The 26562-nt window shown below is 51.9% G+C and overlaps 2 protein-coding genes across 30 annotated transcripts in view; one reads left to right on the plus strand and one right to left on the minus strand.

Moving 5' to 3' along the window:
• PLCL2 (phospholipase C like 2) overlaps positions 1 to 10118 on the plus strand; it is a 212637-nt gene extending 202519 nt beyond the window's left edge. For all 5 annotated transcript variants that reach the window (XM_069568763.1, XM_069568723.1, XM_069568752.1 and 2 more), the window contains one exon: positions 9740 to 10118. In XM_069568763.1, the coding sequence (XP_069424864.1) occupies positions 9740 to 9919 (180 nt within the window). In that variant the 3' untranslated portion in view covers positions 9920 to 10118. The remainder of the gene's footprint in view (positions 1 to 9739) is intronic.
• The window catches only part of TBC1D5 (TBC1 domain family member 5), a 593981-nt gene continuing 576049 nt past the window's right edge, over positions 8631 to 26562 (minus strand). For all 25 annotated transcript variants that reach the window (XM_069568828.1, XM_069568958.1, XM_069568921.1 and 22 more), the window contains 4 exons: positions 26246 to 26345; positions 14306 to 14385; positions 13331 to 13447; positions 8631 to 12457 (listed from right to left, as the gene is read on the minus strand). In XM_069568828.1, coding sequence (XP_069424929.1) covers positions 12176 to 12457; positions 13331 to 13447; positions 14306 to 14385; positions 26246 to 26345 — 579 coding nt within the window. In that variant the 3' untranslated portion in view covers positions 8631 to 12175. The remainder of the gene's footprint in view (positions 12458 to 13330; positions 13448 to 14305; positions 14386 to 26245; positions 26346 to 26562) is intronic.

Consider the following 26562-nt stretch of genomic DNA (forward strand, 5'->3'; position numbering starts at 1 on the left):
CTGCACCTGCCTGGGAATGATAAAGGGCTTAAGAAGGCAGGGCTGGAGATTGATTATAGTGCTTCTTGAGAAAGACGCTTAACTAAGAAGCGACCTACAGCGTGTCCATCCACGCCCTGGCTTTCGCAGCGGCTGGCTTTACGGTTGTGGTCCTCCTGCTGCTCCTTTGCTAGAGGAGGCCTTTCAGTCTCTCCTGTGGGACAGGCCTAGTCAGTTTCTGCTTATGAGAAATTCTTTTTCTTCTAAAGGATAATCTTGCTTGCAGGTTCAAGGGGGCAGTCTTTCCCTTCCAGGGTTTTGCACACGCCTTGCCACTCCCCCCGGCCTGCGGTGTTTCTGCAGAGCAGTCAGCCGACAGCCCTGCGGGGCTTCCCTTGTCATTGGCTCTGCGGGTCTCTCTCGCTGTCTTCGGAGCCCTCCCTTTAACCTTCGCCGTTTTCACTGCAGCGCGTCTCAGGGCCGGCCTGTCTGGCTTTATCTTGTTTGGGACCCTCCGTGCTTCCTGTGCCTGGACGTCTCTTTCCTTCTCTAGGTTCGGGGCGTTTTCAGCCGTGATTTCTTCAGGTGCATTTTCAGCCCTTGGTCATCTTTCTGGGACCCCGTTGCGTGTAGATTGGCGTGCTCTGTATCATCCCAGATCTCTCATTTTGCTTTCTTTTTCTTCATTTGACTTTCTGTCTGCTCTGGACTGGGTGACTTCTGCTCTTCTCCCAGATCAGTTATGCAGTCTTCCGCATTATTCTCTCTGCGATCCGTAGCCTTTAAGCTGGCTTTCATCTCAGTGAATGAGCCTCCTAGTATTTCTTGGTTCCTCTTTAGTTTCTAGTTCTGTTTACAGGAATCTGCACTGTCAATAGCCCTGCGTACCGTCTTCAGTATTTTCATTATCTCCTTTCTGGACTCACCGTCTGTTAGATGGAAGAGGTTTGTTGCCTTGTTCTTTCGGGAATTCTCTTGGCCTTTCAGCTGGGTGTGGTCCCCTGCTTCTTCATTCCCCTCCTGTTTCTCGCCCTGAGTTTGGGGGCGCGGTGGTCTGTGGTCTTGGGGGCCGCTCTTATTTGGCGGCATCCCTGGGCAGCCCGAGTGGGCCGGCTGCTTTCAGGACGCGCGCCTGCTGCTCTTTCCTCAGTGCGGCTGTTGCCCCCTCGATGGGGGGGGGGGGGGCTGCTGTGGTGCCAGAGCCGCCTGGGTGCTGAGCCGGGCCCCCTCTCCCCTGCCCGGGCCACCACCCTGCTCCTCCCTGGTCGCTGAGCGGAAGCCCCCAGTGTGAGGCCGGTGGGACTGGGGCACTCCCGCTGGGAGAACCCCTGTGTCCCTTCTCCAGACCTGCCCGCCTGGGCGGGTGCCCTGTGCTGTTTGTTGCTGAGGGGGCTCACAGAGGACCTCATGGCTGGCACTGCCCTTGGCACCCCTCCACTGTGGGAGTGCAGGCAGTTGACCCTGGTGTCCCTCAGGTGCTGTGTTCACAAAGTCAACAGCACAGATGCTAACACACCCATCCGCCCAAGTCAGGTCCCAAGATCGCAGTGGGCCTGCAGTGGGGCCTGCGCTGGGGCTGCGGCCAGGCAGCCCGGGGCCTCTGCGCTGCTCTCTCTTTTGCCGTCAACTGGCAGTGTGCCCCCCTCCCGGCCTTTCTGTCTCAGCTGACGCCCACACGAGTGAGGGGGCTTCTCAGGGTGCCAGCACCTTCCCTCTTTTCCAGCCCCTTCCCAGGGACTCAGGCCCCACCCCTGTCCCTTTTTCTTTTTCTTTTAATTGGAGGCTAATTACAGCATTGTGGTTTTCCCATACATTCAGTGTCCCTTTACAAAGGAAACTCTTTCATCCCATCCAGGGGCATGGGGATCATTCTCGTGTCTCTGGGTATCTCGTATCTTCTGCCAGCATTTGGTAAGGCGTGAGATTGTCTCACAGGTAGATGTGCTTTTGATGTATTTGTGGGAGGAGGGGAGTTCCACGTCCTTCGATTCTGCCGTCTTGATTCCTCCCCCAGCATTTTAAGATAACAAGTAAAATTATAACACTGTGCCAGGACAGGTCCAAATTTTAGGCATCCCATATAACTTCTAGAGTATCTATGTTAGTAGCGCTTACCCATACCATGTAATCCGAGGAGGTGCCTCACTCATTTGACAGCGCTTCCCATGTTCTTTGACATACCAAACAATCCTTATTAGTTTAATATTTTTCCCCGAGAAGCCTTAGGGGCTCTCTGAAGGATCCCAAAGTTAGCTGGAGGTAAAAAAACTTTAATTAAAATTTGATATTTGGGGATTTTTGTCAGAAAGTTTCAAAACAGTCAAATAAGATCGTAAGTCATTTCCACACAATCCTTATTCCTTAACCAAAATAAGAAGAGCTCTCAGGAGCAGATACAAATCACTTAAAGGCACAGAAACTCCCAGAATCCGTCATCCGTGGCTGCATTCTAGGAAAACTCTGTCCTCTTAACAGACAACACAATCTAGTTTTGCGCCAGCTTACTTTTACCAGTGACTCACTTACTGAATTTAATCTGAACTGAGCCAGTTCTGACCATGCGGAAGGCTCTATTCTGCAAGCCTTCCATTACTTTCTGCATCCCTATTGTTTTGCCCCTTCGTTTTCTCATCTAGAAACAACCATATGAACTTCCATCACTTAATTTAGCATAGCTCTAAAACTGCATGTCACCAAATATCCGGAGAAATGATTTGTATATCAAAGGCACAGGAAGAGAAATGCGGAGTCCTTCTCTCACTGTTTGTACAGAACCCAGCCATCTTCGGGAATTTTACCCCCATTTTCCAAATATCCAGTTCAGCTTAAACAAACAAATGCCAGTCACAGACAGTAATAAATATCATCTGCTCACATTCACAGTCACTTTCAGCAAAACGAGGAGAGAACAGGATTTGGACTCAGGTACTGAGACACTCATTCACATACGTCCACACACACCCAAGATAAAATAAACTGCAAAAGTCCCACTTTTAAAAATTCACTTTTAATTGGGAAGGATAATTGCTTGACAAAATTGCATTGGTTTGCACCAAACAGCAGCATGGAGCAGCCCCAGGTTCACCCGTGGCGTCCCTGACGCCTGAGCCCCCTCCTGCCTCCCGCCGCACCCCACCCCTCTAGGCTGTTTCCGGGCCCTGGTTTGAGCTGAGTCTGCGGGAAGTCTGCGTTGGCTGTCTGGCCTGCACACGGCGGTGTGAGTTGCCGTGCCACTCCCTCCATGCATCCTGCTCTCTCCTCCTTCTCCCCAAGTCCGTTCTCAGTATCTGGGTCTCCGTTGCTGCTCTGCAGGTAGCTTTATCAGTGTTAGCATGGGATAGCTGTCTTTCTCTTTCTAATGTCCTTCATCGTGTGTAACAGGGACCAGGTTCATCCGCCTCATTAGGACCAACTCAAATCCGTTCCTTTTCGTGGCCGAGTAGTATTCCATTGTGTATTAAACCACAGCGTCTTCATCCATTCATCTGTCAGTGGACATCTAGGTTACTTCCGTGTCCTAACGATTGTAAACAGTGCTGCAGTGGACACTGGGTTACACGTGTCTTTTTCAATTTCGATTTCCTCAGGGTATATGCCTAGTAGTTGGATTGCTGGGTCATATGGTGGTTTTATTCTGAGTTTTTTTAAGGAATCTCCACACTGTTCTCCATAGTGGCTGTATCAATTTGCATTCCCACCAACAGTGCAAGAGGATTCCCTTTTCTCCACACCCTCTCCAGCATTTATTGTTTGTATGCTTTGTGATGATGGCCATTCTGACCAGTGTGAGGTGATATCTTATTGTGGTTTTGATTTGCATTTCTCTAATAATGAGTGACATTACTTTGCCAGCAAAGGTCCATCTAGTCAAGGCTATGTTTTTCCCAGTGGTCATGTATGGATGTGAGAGTTGGACTGTGAAGAAAGCTGAGCGCCGAAGAATTGATGCTTTTGATCTATGGTGTTAGAGAAGACTCTTGAGAGTCCCTTGGACTGCAAGGAGATCCAACCAGTCCATTCTAAAGGAGATTGGTCCTGGGTGTTCTTTGGAAGGAATGATGCTAAAGCTGAAACTCTGGTACTTTGGCCACCTCATGTGAAGAGTTGACTCATTGGAAAAGACTCCGATGCTGGGAGGGATTGGGGGCAGGAGGAGGAGGGGACGACAGAGGATGAGATGGCTGGATGGCATCACCGACTCAATGGAGGTGAGTCTGGGTGAACTCCGGGAGTTGGTGATGGACAGGGAGGCCTGGCGTGCTGCGATTCACGGGGTCGCAGAGTCGGACACGACTGAGCCACTGAACTGAACTGAATAATAAGTGATCCTTGAGCATCTTTTCTGTGTTTCTTAGCCATTTGTATGTCTTCTTTGGAGAACTGTCTGTTTAGGTCTTTTGCCCATTTTTTGACTGGGTTGTTTTCCTGCTGTAGACTGTATGAGCTGCTTGTATATTTTTGAAATTAATCCTCTGTCCATTGTTTCATTGACTATCGTTTTTTCCCATTCAGAGGACTGTCTTCTCACTTTGTTTACAGTGTTCTTTGCTGTGCAAAAGCTTTTAATCAGGTCTCACTTGTTTTTTTTTTTTATCTCCATTACTCTAGGAGGCAGGTCATAGAGGATCGTGCTGTGATTTACCTAGAGTGTTCTGCCTGTTTCCTCTAGGAGTTTTAAAGTTTCCCATCTTACATTTAGGTCTTTAATCCATTTTGAGTTTACTTTTGTGGATGATGTTAGGAAGTGTTCTAATTTCTTTTACACGTAGCTGTCCAGTTTTCCCAGCACTACCCGTTGCATATTCTTGCCTCCTTTGTCAAAAATAAGGCACCCATAGGTGCGTGGGTTTATCTCTGTCTGGGCTTGCTGTCTTACTCCATTGGTCTGTATTTGTTTTTGTGCCCGTACCATACTGTCTTGATGAGTATAGCTTTGTAGTATATAGTCTGAAGTCAGGAAGGTTGGTTCCTCCAGCTCCATTCTTCTTTCTCACGATAGCTTTGGCTATTTGGGGGTCTTTTGTCTTTCCATATGGATTGTGAGATTTCTTGGTTCTAGTTCTGTGAAATACGCCGTTGGTAGTTTGACAGGGATTGCACTGATCTGTAGATTACATTTGGTAGGACCGTCATTTCCACAATATTGATTCTTCCAACCCAGGAATATGGAATCTCTCTCTGTGTTGTCTGCTTTCTTTCGTCCGTGTCTCATAGTTTTCTGAATATAGCTCTTTTGTCTCCTTAGGTAGGTTTATTCCTAGGTGTTTTATTCTTTTTGTTGCAATGGTGAATGGGACTGATTCCTTAATTTCTTTTTCTGATATTTCATTGTTAGTGTATAGGAATGCCAATGATTTCTGTGTATTGATGTTGTATCCTGCCACTTTGCTAAACTCACTGCTTCGCTCTAGCAATTTTCTGGCAGCACCTTTAGGGTCTTCGCGTGTACTTCCGTGCGGTCTGCAGAGAGAGCTTCGCTTCTTCTCCAATCTGGATTCCTTTCCTTCCTTTTTCTTCTCTGAGTGCCGTAGCTAGCACTTCTAAAACTGTGAGAAATAACCGTGGTGAGAGTGGGCACCTTTGTCTTGTTCCTCGTCTTAGAGGAAATGCTTTCGGTTTTTCGCCATTGAGAGTGTTTGCTGCGGGTGTGTCATATATGGCCTTTATTATTTTGCCTTTCTGTGCCCATTTTTGAAGTTTTTTTTATCATAAATGGGTGTTGAATTTTGTCAAAAGCTTTTTCTGTATCTATTGAGATTATCATATGGGTTTTATCTTTCCATTTGTTACTACGGCATATCACATTGATTGGTTTGCACATACTGAAGAACCTTTGCACCCTGGGGATGACCCTGACTTGACCGTGGTGTATGAGCTTTTCCATGTGCTGCTGAACCGTTTGCTGGAATTTTGTTGAAGACTCTTGCGTCTGTGTCCATTGGTGATACTGGCTGTCATCTTCTGCGTCGTCTTTGTCTGGTTTTGGTATCAGGTGATAGTGGCCTCAGAGTGAGCTTGGAAGTATTCCTTGCTCTGCAACTTTGTGGAAGAGTTTTCGAAGGATAGGGACTAGTTGGAGGATTAATGGAGGATAGCTAAAGATTTCCCAGTTTTGCAAGAATATGTCAGGGGACTGTAGGATGGAGCAGAGCTCTGATCATCCATACCTAAGTATTCAGGATTGATGCTATCAAATATCAAGCAAACAGTTCAGATCAGTCGCTCAGGGTCAGTTCCCTAGGCACAAAAAGGGAGAACCCCAACTGACGTCCCATGAGAAATGAAGCAGAATGACCTTGTCCAAAGAGGAAAATTCCAACCAATGCTCTGCCACAAGCAAAACCCACACAACGGGGACACCACACACAGGCCTAGCATGCACGAGCTGGGGCGGCTTAGCCGGCCCCCCTGGTGGCACTGAAGGGGGCCCCAGCGCTGCAGCTCTCAGTTCCAAGCCGCCTTGTGCCCTGCGGTGGTTCGCAGCTGTCAGGGGCACTGCCTCTGACATCCCCCGAGTGAAATGTACCCTGGCAGCTGCTGGGACTCAGGGAGGGGGCTGCCTCTGCCTGGGGTCAACCTGTCACCGGCACAGACTCCTGGCTGGTCTATGAAGATTCCTGGCAAATGTGTCTGTGTGCCTGACTCACAGTGAAGCCAGACAATACCACATGCTGGAGTCTGGAACAGAGGAACGTTTACTGTAGGGTCATGCAAGAAGGGAGCTGTGTCCATAAACCCCAAACTCTCCAGAGGGTTTCAGCAAAGCATTATTTTTTTAAATTTAAATTTATTTAATTGGAGGTTTTACAATATTGTATTGGTTTTGCTATACATCAATATGAATCTGCCACAGGTGTACACGTGTGCCCCATCCTGAACCCCCCTCCCAACTCCCTCCCTGTACCATCCCTCTGGGTCATCCCAGTGCACCAGCCCCGAGCATCCTGTATCCTGCATCAAACCTGGACTGGCAATTTGTTCCATACATTTTATACATGTTTCAATGCCATTCTCTCAAATCATCCCACCCTCGCCCTCTCCCACAGAGTCCAAAAGACTGTTCTATACATCTGTGTCTCTTTTGCTGTCTTGCATACAGGGTTATCATTACCATCTTCCTAAATTCCATATATATGTGTTAGTATACTGTATTGGTGTTTTTCTTTTTGGCTTACTTCACTCTGTATAATAGGCTCCAGTTTCATCCACCTCATTAGAACTGATTCCAATGTATTCTCTTTAATGGCTGAGTAATACTCCGTTGTGTATATGTACCACAGCTTTCTTATCCATTCATCTGCTGATGGACATCTAGGTTGCCTCCATGTCCTGGCTATTGTAAACAGTGCTGCGATGAACATTGGGGTGCACCTGTCTCTTTCAATTCTGGTTTCCTTGGTGTGTATGCCCAGCAGTGGGATTGCTGGGTCGTATGGCAGTTCTATTTCCAGCTTTTTAAGGAATCTCCACACTCTTCTCCATAGTGGCTGTACTAGTTTGCATTCCCACCAACAGTGTAAGAGGCTTCCCTTTTCTCCGCACCCTCTCCAGCATTTGTTGCTTGCAGACTTTTGGATCGCTGCCATTCTGACTGCTGTGAGATGGTACCTCACTGTGGTTTTGATTTGCATTTCTCTGGTAATGAGTGATGTTGAGCATCTTTTCACGTGTTTGTTAGCCATCTGTATGTCTTCTTTGGAGAAATGGCTAGGTCTTTGGCCCAGTTTTCGATTGGGTCATTTTTCTGGAATTGAGCTGCAGGAGTTGCTTGTGTATTTTTGAGATTAGTTGTTTGTCAGTTGCCCAGCAAAGCGTTTTTAAAGGCCAGGGGAGGGAAGGGGTCCCAGGGTATGTGGTCGCTCATGCACAGCTCTGATCGACTGATGGTGTGAGGTAACGGGGCACTGTCACAGGGGTTAGCGTTACCAGTCCTTAGGTTCCAGGAGGCCTGGGGGCTCTGTGCTCAAGGTCATCAGGTAGTTAGCACCTTCCATTTGGTGGGGGGCAGTTTCACATCTGTGAAATAATTTAGGAAATGTGCATCAGATACAGTTATCTGGGTGCTTCAGAGAGGAGCTAAAGCAGCGGATGGGGGTGGGAGGGAAGTCCTGTCTGGGGAAGGCCCCACAGGATCCGGCCTGGTTACATTAGTGAAGGCTGTTCCTGGGTGGACAGGAAGCTGAGCAGGAAGGGGCAGCCTGGAACCCACCATCCGAGTGAGCCTTAAGCTGCAGGCTTTGGCTCCAGAACAGCCTCGAAGTCCTTGTGGGCCCCAGACACGCTGAGCTCCAGCCACTCATAACTGCGCTCCCGTTTTCCCGAAGATGAACAGCACTTGACACCTGGTGCCGCCTTCTGAATGCCCTCTTCCGCTTCCTCCCGCTGTGTGTAATGTGCAGGAAGGTGCCAGCCGGCCCCGGGTAGCGGGTGGCCGTCTCTGCTCTCCGCCCTCAGCCACGTGGTCACTGCACGTGGTGGCTGAGGGCAGGAGAGCCTCTGTGGCCACACCGGTCACGCCCCTCAGGAGGGCCCTCCATTTTTCTGATACTTTGACAAGAAAGCTTTGACAAATGTACCTGAAATAACAGCACCCCTGATGTTTTAGCTCAGTAAGAGCAATGAATTGTGATTAAAAAACTGCACACCACCGATATGCTTTGACACGCTTTTATTAATAACGAGGACATCTTTTGCGGTCACACAGTAAGCTTGTTGATGGGCCCGCTGCTGCTGGGCGGCTGCTGGCTCTGGTGCTTTGCGCCTGCTGAGGCCATTCCTTTCCCGGCTGCTCCAGCCTCTGCCCCAGCCCTGGTTGAGCAGCGGTCAGCAAGAGCCCTGCCTTCAGCTACATCGTCTAGAGATTATTTTCTAAATGAGAACCTTAAATATTTGACCTGTAAGGTTATTGTAAGTCTTTCAAGGTACAAAGAAAATGGAATTAGTTATAAAACTGGAAGCAGAATGTGAAACCAAATAGCGTTTCAGTTTCTCAAATGAAAGCACTGCCAAGCCAGCGTGGTCGCTGTGTCCGAATCCAGAGCCCCTGGGTCGTGGGTGGGCGACGGCATTTTCAGTGGCCTTTGCTCTTCCGATGGGCTCTGAAGCGACGGGAGTGAACGCCGCCGCAGTGAGCGCCCTCCCAGCCTCAGACCCTTCTCTGCTCGGCCTCGTCCCAGGGCCAGGTCCGGGGGCCTGGAGGCGCGCAGGGCAGCGTAGGAGTGAGGGGGCGCCCAGGCCTGGCTTTGTCACAGGTAAGGGTCCTTGGTGTCGCCGCTGGACAACGGTCTGGGCTGTTGACAATGTTGTGATAACTTGTCTGAACATGAGAAATGTAAGACTCAAGCAGATAGAGAACTCTTGTTATTACCACCTTAATTACCCATCTGGAGAATTTTAAAAATTCTGTCAACCTATGGTAGATCTGTATATACTCACATGGAAAGATTGCCGAGACGTGACTTTTGGTGGAAAAAAATAAAGGAAGCTGAAGAAAAATATAACAACTGCTTGATTCCATGTATGTAAAATAAAATGCCCCAGAAAGTGGCGAGGGCTGAGAGGCAGCAAGCACACTGGGAGTCTGCTGTCAAGAACTGGGACAACTAGCTTTTGTTGTTGTTGTTAAACTGACCTGTTTGGAGTCAGTGCTCTCGCACCTCTTGAGGCCTCAAAGGTTTCCGCCCCAGTGGACGCCCCCTGCTGTCAGACTGCCCGCGAGCCCCGTCCCTGCTCACGCTGTCTCATTCCTCTTTCACCACAGGGACAAGCCGACCTCCTGAAATACGCCAAGAATGAGACTGTGGAGAACCTGAAGCAGATCCACTACGCAGCCGTCTCCTGTGGACTCAACAAACCTGGCACGGAAAACGCCGACGCCCCGAAGCCGCGGCGGAGCCTCGAGGTCATACCCGAGAAGGCAAACGATGAGACTGGAGCATGAGGGGACTTTCTAGAGGGGATCAGAGTCTGTAACTCTAGGACCAACTGTCCGCCGGATGGGACATTTGCTTTGCACTCAATAATGGAAATAATTTGGGGGATTTTAAAGCACAACTGGAATAGCTAATTGCAGTCTATTAAAACTGTGAATGTATGTAGCAGCCCTGCTTATGGAGGCAAATAAACTCTTTAACAAGAAATTCTCTTCCGGGCCCAAATATGCTGTGTTTGTATACAAAGACGTTATGATTCAGTTCCATTGTGAACAACAGACTAGCCACTCTAGTTCCTTTGAAGACATTCTCCTAACAGAAAACAACGTCTTAAGATGCAGATGGACTGTGTGGTCTAATCAGTATTTACTGGGGGCATCGGGGAGGAACCAAATCCTAACACAAGTTTTACTTGCTTATGTATGATTGCTGGGGCCTCTGGGTTCTGGATGATTCTGGCAGCATGCCTGCTGAGAGCCAGAATGTGCAGAGCCATGGGCTTCAAGGGCACTGCGGGCAGACGGCTGCTCCCGGCTGGAGACCCCGCTGGGTGTGCAGGCCGTGTAAAGGCCACCGGCCTGGCAGCAACATGCTGTACATAGCTTTTCACTGTACGAAGCAGTGGCCACATTAAAAAGGCGTTTGATGATATTTCTCCAACAGCAGTACGTGCATTTAATGAAAGTTTACCTTTAAAAATTTCCAGTTCAAGGTAACTCTACTGAGTGGCCAGCGACTTGGTAAACAGCTTTGTCAGGAGCGTGTCTGGCTTGGCATTTTGCTTTCGGTACATACAGTGGCCCCAACTTTACACAGTGGCCACTATCTGTGAGGCCACCAACCCCTCGCCCCCGTCTCAGCCTCTCAGGTCCTGCGGGGCGAGCCTGGACCCCGTGCGGACCGTGACCCAGGGGCACTTGGAGCGGCTGCAGCAGCTGCCGAGTTCCTCCGGCCAGCTGAGTCGTTAACACCACACTTTATTTTCCAGATCAGTGAAGCGCCAGCTACTGGACACTGCAGCCTAGTGACTGCTTCTCCCAAACCAAACTGCTCGCAAATTTTGGAAGGGTGAAAGGTTTCTAAATCCTCAATAACTGCTTTTTGATTTGTCCATTTTCAGCCACTCGTAAACTATGTGGGATCTGCACTGTGGCACCTCACTGTTTGCTCACGACATCTGCTCAGGCTGATATACTGAATTTATTTCTGCCCAGACCCTGAAATGTCCTTTGACCAAATAAGTCCTCGGCCTGGCTCCTATCATTTGCCTGTTGATAGTGTGCTCAATTAAGGTGTGTGTCTCCACTGGTCTTCACTCAGTATCATTCCAGTTAGAAAATTAAACCTGTTACTTTAATAATAGTGCAGTTTCCTGCTCACACAGGTGAGCAGCCAGCCAGTAACCGAGGCTCTTATTCTGAAATGAACTCTACATGGAACAACAAAACGAGTAGAAAACAGTAAAAAATTAAAAGTAATTTGTAGACTGAGACATAAAATAATGTGTGATTTAGATTACTGTCAGCAATCCCTGAACTTATCTGGCTGGTAAATGGCAATATTCACTGAAAATCCAGAAATCATAAAAAAAAAGACAAAATATTAAGAAATTGCTACATTTATAGTAACAGAAGGTATTAGCTAGTATGTGACTTAAATGACAGAGCAAGGCACATGTCATTTTTGCTGTTCACACAGGCTTTTAGCATCAGCAAAACTGAGAACCCGAGATCATTCCATCTGACACTTCCTTTCCCAGATGCAGAGGCTGGGGACAAAAGCGGTGAAGCGGGCTGCCTGCGCTCACAGAGTCTGGCGGGGGAGTGACCCAGCTGAGGGTCAGTCCAGACTTCCACAGCAAAGGTCAAGCCTCTTCTGACCTTCTCTTCAAAGGGATGAGCCAAGCAACAGGGGAGAGCGGGGCCTCCGGGGAGCTGCCCTGCTCCTGGAGACCCTGCTGCAGGTGGCGCCAGCGGGGCGCGCAGCAAGGCAGGCTCAGCGCTCGCAGCCTTCCTTTCCGATGGCTGTCTGCGCTGTCCCAGGAGGGGCGCTGACGGCCGGGTCCGTGGGGTCTGAGGCTGGAGAACGCTGGAGCCCTGCTGCGCTGCGCCCAGCAGTCCCGGCTGGTGCCCCAGGGGAGGCTGGAGGCCCGCTCCCCTCCCCCGACGGCCCGGGAGTGCGGAGGAGAGGTGGGCGCTGCCCCGAAGGTGGCAGCTGGCGCGCGCGCAGGGGCGTCTCCGCGGCAGCGGGGTGGCCGGCGGCCGTCAGAGGTCCAGGGGGCTCACGATGGTGAAGCCCGAGTCCTTGCTGTGGCCGCTGCTGTCGTCGTCAGGGCTGGAGCTGGGGTTGCTGGACGAGGCGGAGGCCGGGCCGGTCAGCGGGTCGGAGAACACGAGCACCGGCCGGGCGGCGCCCCGGAGTGACCGCAGCGGCTGGGCCTGGCCCGCGGGGCTCGGCCCAGCGCCGCGCTCCTCGCCATCCTTGGAGACCAGGACGAAGTCGTCCACGCCCGGCCGCTCCCGACGACCCGGGGCTGCTGGCGGGGCCTGCAAAGGGGCCAGGGCCGGAGGGGGCGCGGTGAGGGGGCGCTGGGCAGGCCCTGGGTCCTCCCGCGGCCTGGCGGGGTCCTCCCGCGGGCACGGGGCTCCTCCCGCGGGTAGGGGGCTCCTTTGAGGGCGGTCTGGGTCTGCCCCCTTCCCCCGCCCCCGGGGGCCGGCCTCTGGCCTCGCCCCCTCCTGTGCTCTGTCTCCCAGGACACTGGGGACACTGGGAGCGTCTACACACACATGGACCGGGAAGGGCCTCTGCCAAAGAGCACAGAGCTTCGAGAAAGGACCTCAAAGGGCGCTCTGCTGGAAGAGCACTCTTAAAGCTGAAGGAGCCCCATTTGAAAATGCCGTTCTGCTTCTTTAAAATCATAAAAAGGAATACAGCTTGTAAGCATCTGGATGCTACTTTTTGAGAAGGTAACTTGGATGAAATTTTGCTAAAATATTCACTTCCTGGGCCTTCACCGAAAACATTCCCTGACCCACGTGGCTTACGGGGTGATAGACACTGAGAAGTCCCTCCCCTTGAAGGCCAAAAAGCTTCCGGCCAAGTGAAGTACACTTGAGAAGGGGAAGAAGGGTCGGCACTCCCCCTGCTAAAGGGGAAGGGAGGCCAGGGCTGCAGCCAAACTGGAAACAGGCAGACAGCCGGCTTTCCGGGCTTCCTAACGGGCGGCGGAAGCCCAGGCTGAAGCTGCTGCTTACAGGCGTGCAGGCTGTGCGCTGCCCAAGCGCGGGAGCCGCCGTCCACAGCGGATGGCACCGCCCCGAGTCCACACCCCGCACAGCTGTGTGCGGTACCCGGGGCTCTCGCCCCTCCCGCGGTGAGCGCCCCCAGGGCGGCCTGCCCCGCCCTGGGAGCCGTGGTACCTGCTGGGCGGCGCCACTGGAGCAGTAGTGGTCATCTGCAATGCTGATCTGCTCGTTGTCCTCGGCCTCCAGCTGGCTCTGGTTGAAACGCAGGGAGCCCTTCAGGATGTCTTTGATCTGATTTCAAAGAAGAGGATCCATGAGAAAGACCAACGGGTCTGCCTCTAAGGGTCACCTAAACCTCGGGTACATCTGACCCCGACTCCACTGACCAGTCTTGTTTTTTTTGCTGTGCCTTGAGGCTTGTGGGGTCTCAGTTCCCTGACCAGGGACTGAACCTGTGGCCCCTGCAGTGGAGGCACAGAGACCTAACTGCTGGGCCGCCAGGGAGGTCCCCTGAGTGGTCTTCTCTGTTGTGGGTATGAATATACGACGGGAAGAAAGAAAGAACAAAAACACTCAGCTCTGCCTTATGGACGACACGGAGCCGTCCCAGCCTGCACAGCCAGGCCCACACGGGGACAGGCACGGGGCAACCTCTGGGGTCCTCCTGGAGGGGGAGACACCCCGCGTCCACCCCGGCGCAGGGAGCGCCCTCGGCTCTGGGGGGCCCGCCCGGCTGAGGGCCAGTCAGGTGGGCTGGCGGTGAGAGCCTGCACCCCTTCACGGACATTGCTGCTCCATCCGTCCGCCAAGCACGGCCCTCGAGGGGCCCAGGCTGCTTAGAGGAGGAGATTCTTTGGGCCTTGTGCTCCCAGGACGTCCACGCGCCTACAGGGGCATGACTGGACTTGAGCGGGACACACCCTCCGCAGCAGCGTCGGAGAGGAAGGGGTGAGAGGTTGGGGGCAGGGGGACTGACGACCAGCCTGGCTGCGGGCTGCTCAGATGTGACTGCTAGGAGGAGCCGGGCCACGCAGGAGGGTTCCGTGTGGAAGGCAATGTGGGCGGGACGTCTGTGCCTGGGGTGCCCTCCCCCCATGACAGGCACGAAAGGCTGGCCTGGGTGACACCGGGTCAGGTGAACGGACATACCTGCTTTAGTCCGGCCAGGGAAACCAGAATCTGGTCCTCCTTTTCCAAATTTTCCTGTAATATCACATCTTGAATATTTACTGAAAAATAAGAGAATGACATTTTATAACTAATGCCCTGAGTATAATTTATCTGCTGCCGCACCATCACTTCAGACCAGTCAGGGAATTCCTCTGCCACACTGCACAGCGACTCTTTCTACCAGGGATGCTCTGCCGGGTACAGGAGAGGGGGCACGGAGCCTGGGACACAGCCTCCCACCAACGTCCCATGAACGTGTTCTCACAGTGACAGGTGTGTCTTACTTCCGCTGAGAGCCCAGAGCTGCCCTTGCTGACCTGCGACAGGGTGGACAGCACGGAGCACTCACCCGACGTCTCCGCGAGGCTCCCTACACTGACCAGGGTTTAGGCTGTTAGTTCACCCCTCTGGCTAAAGACCAGGTCCTCCCGGTGACAGAAGTTAAAGAAACTGAAAATAGTGGAAAGAGTGGCAGATTTTTATTTTCTGGGCTCCAGAATCACTGCAGACACTGACTGCAGCCATGCAATGAAAAGACGCTTGCCCCTTAGAAGAAAAGTTATGACAAACTGTATTGAAAAGCAGAGATGTCACTTTGCTGACCAAGGGTCCATATATGGTTCTTCCAGTAGTATGGATGTGACAGTTGGGCCATAAAGAAGGCTGAGCGCGGAAGAATTGATGCTTTTGAAGTGTGGTGGTGGAGAAGACTCTTGAGAGCCCCTGGGAATGCAAGGAGATCCAACCAGTCCATCCTAAAGGAAATTAAGCCTGAACATTCATTGGAAGGACTGATGCTGAAGCTGAAGCTCCAATACTTTGGCCACCTGATGAGAAGAGCCAACTCACTGGAGAAGACTCTGACGCTGGGAAAGATTGAAGGCAAGGGGAGAAGGGGACGGCAGAGGATGAGATGGCTGGATGGCATCACTGACGCGATGGGCATGGGTTTGAGTAAACTCTGGGAGTTGGTGATGGACAGGGAGGCCTGGTGTGTTGCAGTCCATGGGGCCACAAAGAGTCGGACATGACTTAGCAACTGAACAACAACAATCTTTAAAAAATATAAACGGTAAAGTATGTTGTCAATTCAACATAGTGGTAAAAAGAAAAGGACAAACCCACGGCACTGTGGTTGTCGCCAGATAGTGATGCCTGTGGAGTCAGCAAGACTTAACCTCTTCACCGGAGCTGTCTCTCTGTCTGCGTGAGGCCTGACCTTCATGCAGACTTGACCTGAAGACCCGCTGAGCCAGCTCTGAGCACTGGCGTCACGCTGAGCTGCTCACCGAGAGCTTCAGCGAGCGAGGGTTGTGGACTTCTGCACGGTGCACCTGAGCCCCCGGCGCTGCGTGAGGGGGTTCTTAAAGAGGGGATGCATGAGTGAAAGTGCCCCCCCACCCCGCAGGGCTCCTCTGGAGACTCTTGGTTGGGCTGTTGCTGCTAATTTGCTTCAGGCGTGTCCAACTCTGTGTGACCCCATAGACGGCAGCCCACCAGGCTCCCCCATCCCTGGGGTTCTCTAGGCAAGAACATTGGAGTGGGTTGCCATGTCCTTCTCCATCTTCGTTGGGGGCAGCAATTAAAACACATTTTTACAATGACACCATCCGAGCACCAAGACGAGAACCCGTGCAAGAAGAGGCTCACCCTCCACTGAAGCTGCTCCCTCCCTTCCTGGGGCCGTACCAGGAGCCCAGTGACTCGGCCTGTGAGCCTGGCTCTCCGCCCTGCACTCAGTAACGCTGTCCAAGGCTCCGCTCCAGGCCTGGCCCCTCAGCCTCTGGCGCCCAGGCGAGTGGGGGCATCACTCAGCCTGCCTGGGCCCGGGGCCTCCATCCTTAGCTCTCCTGCATCCTCCTGGGAGCGGCCTTCCTGCCCACCCTGACTGTGTGCCCAGGCCACCCTCGGGGCCCCTGGCATCAGCTCCTCTATGGCGCTGACGAAAGCGCTGTCACACCCAACGCTGGCTTATCAGTTGGCTGTCACCCCTAGTGGGGTCTGGCTCAGGGCTACACCCAGCCCTCAGCAGGATAGCTGGCAAACTTCAGGGCATGGTGAGTAGTAACTGACTCAACAAACATGGAAAAACATCCTTGGAACCTGCATTTCGAAATACTGCAGGCCTTGTTGCTGCTGTTCAGTCGCTCAGTTGTGTCCGATTCTGTGCGACCCCATGGACTGCAGCACGCCAGGCCTCCCTGTCCATCACCAACTCCTGGAGTTTACCCAAACTCATGTCCATCGAGTTAGTGATGCCATCCAACCATCTCATCCTCTGTTGTCCCCTTCTCCTCCTGCCCTCAATCTTTCCCAGCATCAGGGTATTTTCCAATGCGTCAGCTCTTCACATCAGGTGGCCAAAGTACTAGAGTTTCAGCTTCAGCATCAGTCCTTCCAATGAACACTCAGGACTGATCTCCTTCGGGATGGATTGGTTGGATTTCCTTGCAGTCCAAGGGACTCTCAAGAGTCTTCTCCAACACCACAGTTCAAAAGCATCAATTCTTCGGCTCTCAGCTTTCTTTATGGTCCAACTCTCACATCCATACATGACTACTTGAAAAGCCATAGCTTTAACCAGATGGACCTTTGCTGACCAACTGATGTCTCAACTTTTTAATATATGATCTAGGTTTTTCATAGCTTTTCTTCCAAAAAGTATTTCCAGCAAGGGGCGAGGTGAAGACTAAGTCCCATCCAGCCTGACAGTTTATTAGAATCTTCACCAAGAATAAATTTACAGACCATGCCGACAAGTCCTCTTACAGACAACAGCAGAAAAACAGCAGCCTGAATTTATTCAGAATGTGACTGGAGTTTCTGGCTATTAGAAAGGCCCACTTCAAAACAAGAAAGCAAGATGAATGGGAATGGGATAATAGATATAATTAGAGACTGAATGTTTTTGGTCTCCTTAAAAGCCTGTAACAGTTTGTTCTCTCTCAATAAACACACACACACACACACACACACAAAATCCACTCAACAAGACATTAATGGCAACCAAATGCAGAAAATTGACAAGACAGTTCTGTAGGTCTTTGGGAGGACTGAAAAGGTTGCCTTTGTGTTGACGACTCTGCCTGGGCTTTTAGGGCTGAGCTGGGAGGCAGAGAGCTGCCTGGGAGCTTTGGAAAGGCAGTGGTTCGGCTCACTGAGCTGCGAGGGTGCCGGGCTCTGCTCCTGGGGCCAGTAGGGAGTCTGGACGGTGGGTGTGAGGGCTCCAGGGCCTCGGCAGGAGGCCCAGGAGTCTCATGCCTGAGGATCTAGCGGAGGGAGGCCCGTGGAGCCCACGTGTAGCTCCGGGGGCCAGGAAGAGAGGTGACTGTGGACAGCAAGCACCCTGTGCATCCTGCTTGCCCTGGGGACCATGACCTCCTGCTGCCTCCTGGATGGTCTGCCTGGGAGCACCGCCTGAAGCCGAAGGCTCGGCCCCAGCGCCTGTTCCTGCCTTCAACGTGCTGGGACCCATGGCTGAAACACTAAGGACCGAAGGCCTTCAGGGCCGAGGCTTCAAGCCGACAGGACAGTCAGAGGCTCTGGCGGGGACAGAGCTGTCCGCAGAGGCCAGCAGGGACCGGAAGGCACTCAGAGGCCCTTCCTCCAACAGAGACAAGGGAGACCCTGGAGTCCTGACCCACCCGGGCGAGGCGAGGAGACAGGGCGGAGACACTAGCTGTGGGCCTCGGTCCAGACGAGACGGGCGACCAGTAAAGAAGCAAGTCTGCCTTTAACCGGCAGTTAGGCCTCGGGCTGCCACTGCTGGGAATGGAACGTTGGAGCAAGAGTTTCGCACATCTGAGTGAGTGTGTAGACTGACTCTCCCACTCAGAGCTGAGGTCTCACCACGTCCTGCTGGCCACGCGGGACCAAGACTCCATGGACAAGGAGCCCCGCCCCGCCCCCGGGACGCCCCGCCCCGCCCCCGGGACGCCCCGCCCCGCCCCCGGGACGCCCCGCCCCGCCCCCGGGACGCCCCGCCCCGCCCCCGGGACGCCCCGCCCCGCCCCGCCCCCGGGACGCCCCGCCCCGCCCCGCCCCCGGGACGCCCCGCCTTGCTGGCAGACTCCCATAGGACTCCCCAGGGAGCAGTGGCGGTGCTGGTGGGAAAGCAGAGGGTGGCGGTTGGGCAGCGGTGGGTAAGGAGCCAGAGCAGCAGAAGCCTCTGGTCCATCGGCCTCCGTGGGAAGCCCCCTGGCTCCTCAGGGCCTCCCTTTCCCATGTTCTCTTCCGCCGACCTCACGGCCGCTGTCTTTGGAGTCTCAGGCCGGCGCGCAACCCCCGGCCCCTCGCAGACGCCTCCATGCCCCCGGCCCCGGGTGGTCCTCTGACAGCCGTGGCCCGCGTCGTGAGGGAAGCCCCGGGAGCCTCTGGAAGGCGCCCCGGGGGCTGACTCTGTGCCTTTGGGGCCTCCCCTGCCCGCGTGCCCCTGGAAGGCAGCAGGAGCCCCGAGAGTCCTCTCACGAGCACAAGGACGACGGCCCCGGGGCCGCGGCAACAAGCACCTGTTCGTACTGCCTGCCTGTGGGCTGCTGTGCTTTAAGAAAAATTCATAAATAGCTTCCTGGTGTGTCTACTGTCTTAGGGGTTAATGGACCAGAAGCTAACCGACAAGCGTTATGGCTGAAAACGGGGGGAACGTGCACTCGCGGCGGAGGGCCAGGTCAGAGCTGCGGTGCGGGCGCGCTGCCCTCGGGTCCCTGGAGGTGCTCCCTCGTGCCCCTCCTGCCGTCCTCCCACCGTGAGGACGTCTGTCCAGACCCCACTTCCACAGAAGGTCCCTGGCTCGGATGCGGGTGGATGAGAACTGGATGGGACGCCCTCGGCCTCGTACAGCAGCCAGACCGCCCGGCCCCGGGCAGATCGCCCAGGCCCTCTCACGGAAGGGGCCGCGGGCAGGGCGCACCCCGAGGAGAGGAGCCCGAGCGCGGTGTCCTCAGCAGGGCCTCCCGCCCGACTTCCTGGATTCAGTCAGCGTTCACCTTTCTGAAGCTGACGGAAACGAAGATCTCCCCCGAAAGCCGACACAGACATAAAACGTGCACTTGATTTTCAGGCTGCGAGCTCAGTAGCTCAGTCATGTCCAACTTTTTGCGGCCCCAAGGACTGTAGCCCACCGGGCTCCTCTGTCCAAGGGACTATCTCAGCAAGAATACTGGAGCGGGTTGCCACTGCCTTCTCCATCATTTTAAGGCTAAACCTCAGCTCTAATAAACTGAGCTGACTAGCTGCACATAAGCAATTCAGAGTTTAGAAATCCAAGTCCAAACAGATTACCTTCAGAGGCTGCTAAATGCCCTGAGTGCAAACATTTTTATTTAACTCACAAACTACTAACCGCATAAAGCCTTTGCCTAGCCAGTTCCACCACACAGTGGTTTCAAGGCAGTGTTCACAACTGTTTCATTAATATACAACTTCTCAGTCACTAATGCACTACTTTAAGTCGAATCTGTGTGTAAAAAAGGAAAAACATAGTATCTTTTCATACCTCATAATATTAAAGGCAGAAATGTGAAATGTTTAAAATTTTCAAAGTAATGCACATTTTTCCTTCTAGTAAGAGGCAGAATAAATGTGCTTCTGTGAAAAAGGAAGATTATGTTCTTTATAATCTCCTTATATATAAGCATTACCCATTACAGATGTTGGGACACTGAAATAAAAGGGGGAAAAAATTCGTAAAACTAACTACTTCTGTGGAAATTCCACAAAAATTTCATCAATATAACAGTATATCAATATAACCCATTCAAGCATCCGGGCTCCCCTCTGCAAGGACCCACTTACTGGGCCCTGTCCTGCTTATCCTTCACTCTTGTCACTGTTGCTCAGAGATGAGGCCCCATGACTAAAAGTCTCCCGAAACCGCCCGCTTCTGCACAGCACATCCTGGTCTTCCGTTGCAGACAGGCCTGCTCACTGCATCCCTGGACTCAGAGCGCCAGCCCCCAGTGCCTCAGACCGCTGGTGCTCCGGGGGGACTGCTGGCTTCCCTGGAGCCACTGCTAATGAGGCAGACAGTCTCTGTGCTCTCTCCCTCCTCTGGAGCTTCGCTCTCTTCTTCCGTGCACCTTGAGCTTGACTTTAAAGGCACTCCTCCATTTCACTCCACCCCCAACCAACTGCTCCCCAAACCCATTTTCACATCCAAGGGCAGGTACTGAGGAAATACTGGCTGAATGGCCAACATGAGGCTCTCCAGCCAGCATGAAGGCTGGTTCTATCTCTTGAGGAATAGATGAGGGTGAGATATTTTTTGGATGAAGAATGAAGGGACATGAACGTGATCACATGGGTCCTGGATTGAGGGGCGGGCGAAGGGAATGTCTTGATTATCTCCCCAGATAATCAAATCTGGGGAGAAACGCCTTCCACGAGGAGAGAGCAGGGCAGGAAGAGGCTGAGCACAGCGCCAGTGTTCGGTGTGCGCAGGCTGCCTCAGATGGTGGGGGACGGTGGGGGGAGCACTCCTCCCACAGAGTTCCCGCACGTGTGCCTGCAGGGCGGGGTAGGGACCCACTAACAGCGTTTGGAACACACGAGCTGCATTTTGCCCCAATGATCTGAAGTTCTCTCGCTGCCTGCTGCTTGGTGTCTGTCACGGGTCATGATCACCAGGTGCCCTGGGGGCTGTTGGAAGTGCAGACCTTCAGACCTTCAAGTCAGAATCTGCTAACAGACCCTCAGGAGAAGCAGATCTCATCCTGCAATTACCTGCAAAGTTTCATATTCTTAATAATTACAGAGAGCTTTCAGCACCCACCGTGTGGTTGGCAGAGGGAGAGCCGCCTGGTGATCAGTCTCCTTCGCTGTGTCTCAGACGTCACTAGTTAATTGCCTGTTGAACACTTTTAAAAACATCTACTGAATGCTATCTTGCTAAATATCAGCAAATCAGATTCATAAGGCTCTTGCAGAGGCAAATAAACTAATTTTCAAAAATGACCTCCTCCTACCGCTAATTCCTGCATAAATATTATGACAAGTGCAAAATCGGCGCGAGGTGTGCACTAAGACTGCAGACCTGAAGTCTGGCTCCTGACTGGAGCAGGGCCTCCGCAGGAGAGCGGGAAGAGCGGCCGAGACCTGGGACGGGCCCGGGCGCCTGGGCCAGCGAGCTCTGTGTCCCTCGTCCCGTCCAGGCCTCGCGTCTCGGTTTCTCGTCTGTGAAACGAGCAACAGCCGTGAGGGCCTGGAGGGTGTCCACCTCGACAACAGTCTAAGGTCCGCTGGGCGGCATAGCTCTACCTCCCCTTAAGTCACTGCATTTCACCCCCCACTGTTTGGGTGACCCACCAATGGCAGGACGAGCTGCCGCAAACTAAATACCGACCGGAGGCTGGAAACCCCTCCCTGGGGAGCAGGCCCAGCTGCTCACAGATCAGAGAAGGGCAGGCAGCTCACCCACATGCAATTATGTGTGAGTGACGGCAAGCCTAAAAATAGCCCAACTCAGCCACGGAGGTGCATGCTGTCAATTGTCAGGATGACAGAGAGGGGTGTGACTATAGCAACAGAAAAATGAACACGTGAAGAAAGTCTTGTCAAGTTGATGGAAAAGTTTAGATTTAATAAAAGACACATTTTCAACTCCTCTCTCTAAATCTTTGAATTGACAAAGCTCAATTACGTGGAGGCAATAAAATGAGAATTTTGGTAGATTTTTGATAAAACAAATAATGCTTTCAGTTTTGGGTTCTAGAACCATAAGTAAATAAAACTGGTAATGAGTCAGTTTTATTACCTCTGTAATTAAAGGGCCATTTAAACAAATAGCTTTCTGTAATTTTTAACTGAGATGCTTTTCTCTGTATCTGTTTTGTTAAAAAGACAGTCTTGAACTGTACTTGACATTTTAAGATATCACTGCAGGTCTGACGATAACATAGACTGATACAAAATTTCCTTGAGAGGAACTCAGTGAAAATACTTAATGTCAGAAAAGGGCAGGGGCGGGATGAGACGCTGAGGCCACCTCGGACCCCTCGGGAGCGGGCGGCCAGGCTCAGCAGGGCTTTTGCTAAGGGGAACAAAGGCGCCATGCAGTTCTGAGCCAGCTGTTCTTGCTCAGAGAGCTCACACACCTAACGTGAGGCCCTGCAGATCCAACCCCAGCATCTCTGCACGTGGTCTGACTGAGGGACATTCAACAGGGCTGCTCCCAGCTCTCGCTGTCCAGCCGTGGGACCCCAACCAGTCACTGCTCAGCTCCTCTGGTGGCAGGCAGGCGGGGTCTCCCAGGATCGGCCACATAGAAGGCACAGCTAGGAGTCGAGGGGAAGGGGACTTCCCTGACGGTCCAACGGCTCAGGCTCTCCCTTCCAGGGCAGGGGGTAGAGTCTGATCCTTGGTCAGGCCTTGGCGCCAAAAAACCAAAACATGAAATGGAGGCAACAGTGCAACAAATTCAGCAAAGACTTTAAATTAAAAAAAAATAGCCAAGAGGAAGGAGAGGATTTGTGTTGCACACTCAACCAGTGCTGGCTTGATTTATTTTTTAGGTGTGGCTTCGTCGGGTCCTAGCCGCAGCACGCAGGCTCATCCGTGCTGACACGCGGGTTCCGTAGTGTGCAGGCTTAGCCGCCCCGTGGCATGTGGGGTCTCAGTCCCTGACCTAGGATTGAACCTGCATCCCCTGCACTGAAGGCAGATCCTTAACCACTGGCTACCAGGGAAGCCCTTGTGCGAGGCTTTAAAAATGTCTTAGTCTTGGCAACGAACTGGTGAGATAGATCTTGCCAAACCCATTTCATGTACAGCCACAAGCAGGCTGATCTCAGAAGTGACGGAGTCTGGTTTCAACCCTGCGCCTGTATGGTGCTTGTGAGCCTGTCTCTCCTGCTGAGGCATCACTGCAGCTGCTTTTCTTTTTTGCTCTGCCCATGGCACGCAGGATCTCAGTTCCCTGCCCCGGGACCGAACCCACGCCCCCGGCAGTGGAGCGCTGAGTCGGCACCAGCGGACCTTCAGGGGAGTCCCGGCAGCTGTCTCAGAGGGGACTCGTGCCTGCAGTATGCAGATCGCCCCCACGGTGCCAGTCACAAGCACTTGAGACACCCGTGGGTTTTCCAAGCAGAGAGGAAGGCTAGCCCCTTGGAAAGTCCCTGTGTGTTCTTCCTCACTCAGGCCACCAGTCAATGGTTATTTCTACATCAAATATATTCTACTGTGCCACCTGCTATTTTCACTTCATAATACATTATGAACATCTCTTTATGCTTATGTATTTTAACCTTTATAAAGATTGCATTACTATACTATAATCAATCAATCACTAGTGGATTTTTCAGTTTCAAATGCTGTACTACTTTACTAATCAGGAAAAACAGAAACGTTTATATGGAGAAAAACATGAGAGTATTAAGTCATTTTTAAAGGATATAATAAGTAAAAAACTAAATTGAGAGCTTCACACCTCAACCTTTATGCTTTCCGCAAATTTTTGCTTAAAATCCAAACTGCCTACAATCCAGGAACACCCTGTGGTAAAGCGTTACACATGCGGACGGAATGGGATGAATCCCTAGGCCCCAGGACCGGGGATTCTCAACCCCACCATGAACATGCAGGCAGGCTACTTCTACAGCAAAGAGAAGCCAACAGCCGTGTGAAGGGATTCTGGCTGAAAGTGAAACATATACACAAAACAAATCTGCTTTTGTGGTTAGCTGAAAATTCACAGCTGATAAGGGCTTTTCTTTAATTAAAAAGTGCTTCTCCATCCCATGCAATGAGAAAAATGTTCTTTTAGTGCTGACTAAAAGAGTAAAAGCTGTTTGGAAATCCTGAGGCTTAAGTAAAGCTGCTTTAAAAGCTGCTATGTGGACCAAGCAACTTGGAAACACCCCACTGCCGGACTTTTCTAGAGCTCCCACAGCAAGTGTTTACAGCCACTTCTCTGTTCTTCTGCTTTGGCCAAAACCCAAAACTGAGTAACACAAAGGTCACCCACGTAGCCAGAGAAGCAAAAATTAGTGTGTGCACACACACATATACTCACGGTTCCTTTAAAATTAAACTTGTATTTAAATAATAACATTAGCTATGGAGTATCAGGTCAGTTCAGTCGCTCAGTCGTGTCCGACCCTTTTTTTTAATACATGTAGCTGTTCATGTGTGGATGTGAGTGTTGGACTGTGAAGGAGGCTGAGCGCTGAGGAACTGATGCGTTTGAACTGAGGTGTTGGAGAAGACTCTTGAGAGTCCCTTGGACTGCAAGGAGATCCAACCAGTCCATTCTGAAGGAGATCAGCCCTGGGATTTCTTTGGAAGGAATGATGCTAAAGCTGAAACTCCAGGACTTTGGCCACCTCATGCGAAGAGTTGACTCATTGGAAAAGACTGATGCTGGGAGGGATTGTGGGCAGGAGGAGAAGGGGATGACAGAGGATGAGATGGCTGGATGGCATCACCGACTCAATAGACGTGAGTCTGAGTGAACTCCGGGAGATGGTGATGGACAGGGAGGCCTGGCGTGCTGCGATTCACGGGGTCGCAGAGTCCGACACGACTGAGCGACTGAACTGAACTGAACAGCTACATATATTAAAAAAAAAAAAAAAGTCATGAAAAATGCCAGCTCCTGCTCTGTACATAAAGAATTATGGAATATACATCAGTTATTTATAAACTGCCTCTTCATTACTTCTTTCTGATGCACTTTAAACTGTGATGCTGTAAGATTTGTGTAAAATTAATTCTATCTGAATTTAAAAAGTTGACTGTGAAGAAGTGTACAAACAGTTTTGGAGTGGCAGGGAATGGATGTGAAGGGACCCGCCTTTAGGGTTTCTCCCGCTATCTCCTCCTCCGGTGCCCTCTCCCTGGAGGACGGAGGGAAGCCGAGGAGGGCAGAGCAGGGAGGGGACGCGGCCCGGGGAGATGCCGGGAGGCAGTTGGCCAAGCTCATAAGAGATCACTCGTTACCGGCTTGAGGCCAGTGTGTTTGGGCTGCGTCCAAACGAAGCCATTTTGGCCGCATGTAATGGACTCATTGCCTGGCAGGCTGGGCAACAGACGGAGTGTGATGTACAGTCTGTCTCCAGTGAAGGCCCTGAGACGGGCCCCGCTGGGGACCCCGCTAGAAGGAAGGGCATTCGGTGGTTCTCTGGTGCGCCCTCACAGGGGGAGTGTGTTTCGACTCCTCACGATGCTCCACACTCACAGAACAGCACACTGGCATGTCCATGAGAGCATGTGTCTGATTTCCCTAACCTCCTCCCAAACTACGATGCTAGACCCTGAAGGACGGAGGGAAAGGATGCCCACGAGCGGGCTGAGAATGGTCACAACGTGGAGTCTAAACGTTTTCTAAGCAGCAGGGAGTTCCTGAAGCAAATCGGAGGTAGAGACCTTTTCTAACAGTAGAGACCTTTTCTAACACAGAACACAGAGCTTTCACGAATGTAGCAAGTAAGGCCCAGGACTCCACGGTGTGACACAGGCCGCTCACGTGTAACCTGAAGGGCACACGAGGACACTTCTTAGAATATCGGCACAGTCAGAAGGAAGAAAAGGTCCCGACATGTATTTCAGACAGGTGATTAAAAAATATATATTAAAAAAATAAAGAAAGCACTGCCGAAACCACCACGTGAGTGATTACAGGCAGATCAGCACAACAGCAGAGCTGACTGCTTGACCTCGAATGCTCCGTGTTTGTCTGTCTGTTTGAGGTTAGAGAGATACTTAGAAAGGGCAGTGTAGCCATTAAGAGCTGAAATCTAGAGTCAGACTGCTTGATTCTGAATTTCTGCTCCAAGGACTGGTGTTATAATTTGGGAAATTCGATTAATCTCTGCGCTCTGGTTTCCTTGTTTGCGAGGGTGACACGAGGTAACTCATGGGAAGCACTTGACACAGGCGCCCGCGGCCAGTGCTGCCGCCGTTCCCAGGGCCGGAGCCCGCACTCACCGAGATGAGTGTCCATCGCCTTCGCACAGTATTTGCACATGGCCTCCAGGTCATTCAACTGTCCCTGAAGGAAGGAAATTTGGGCTTCTAATTCTTCTTCCTAAAATGAAGGGGGCAAAGATACGAAAATGAAAACAAAAATCAAAGAAAATCCCTAAAGTCCTCCAAAAGGGTCTGGACTGTTTTAAAGAGCCGCCATCCATGTCATTTTAGTCCTAGACAAAAAAAAGGAAGCAACAAACGAACAAGAGCAAACCCATCGCCTCCACCGCCAGTGAGACAGAGGGGGAGCACAATGAGACTCACAACAGCTCCAG

This window comes from Ovis canadensis, chromosome 1 (assembly GCF_042477335.2).
Source record: "Ovis canadensis isolate MfBH-ARS-UI-01 breed Bighorn chromosome 1, ARS-UI_OviCan_v2, whole genome shotgun sequence".
In the NCBI taxonomy this organism is placed as follows: domain Eukaryota; kingdom Metazoa; phylum Chordata; class Mammalia; order Artiodactyla; family Bovidae; genus Ovis; species Ovis canadensis.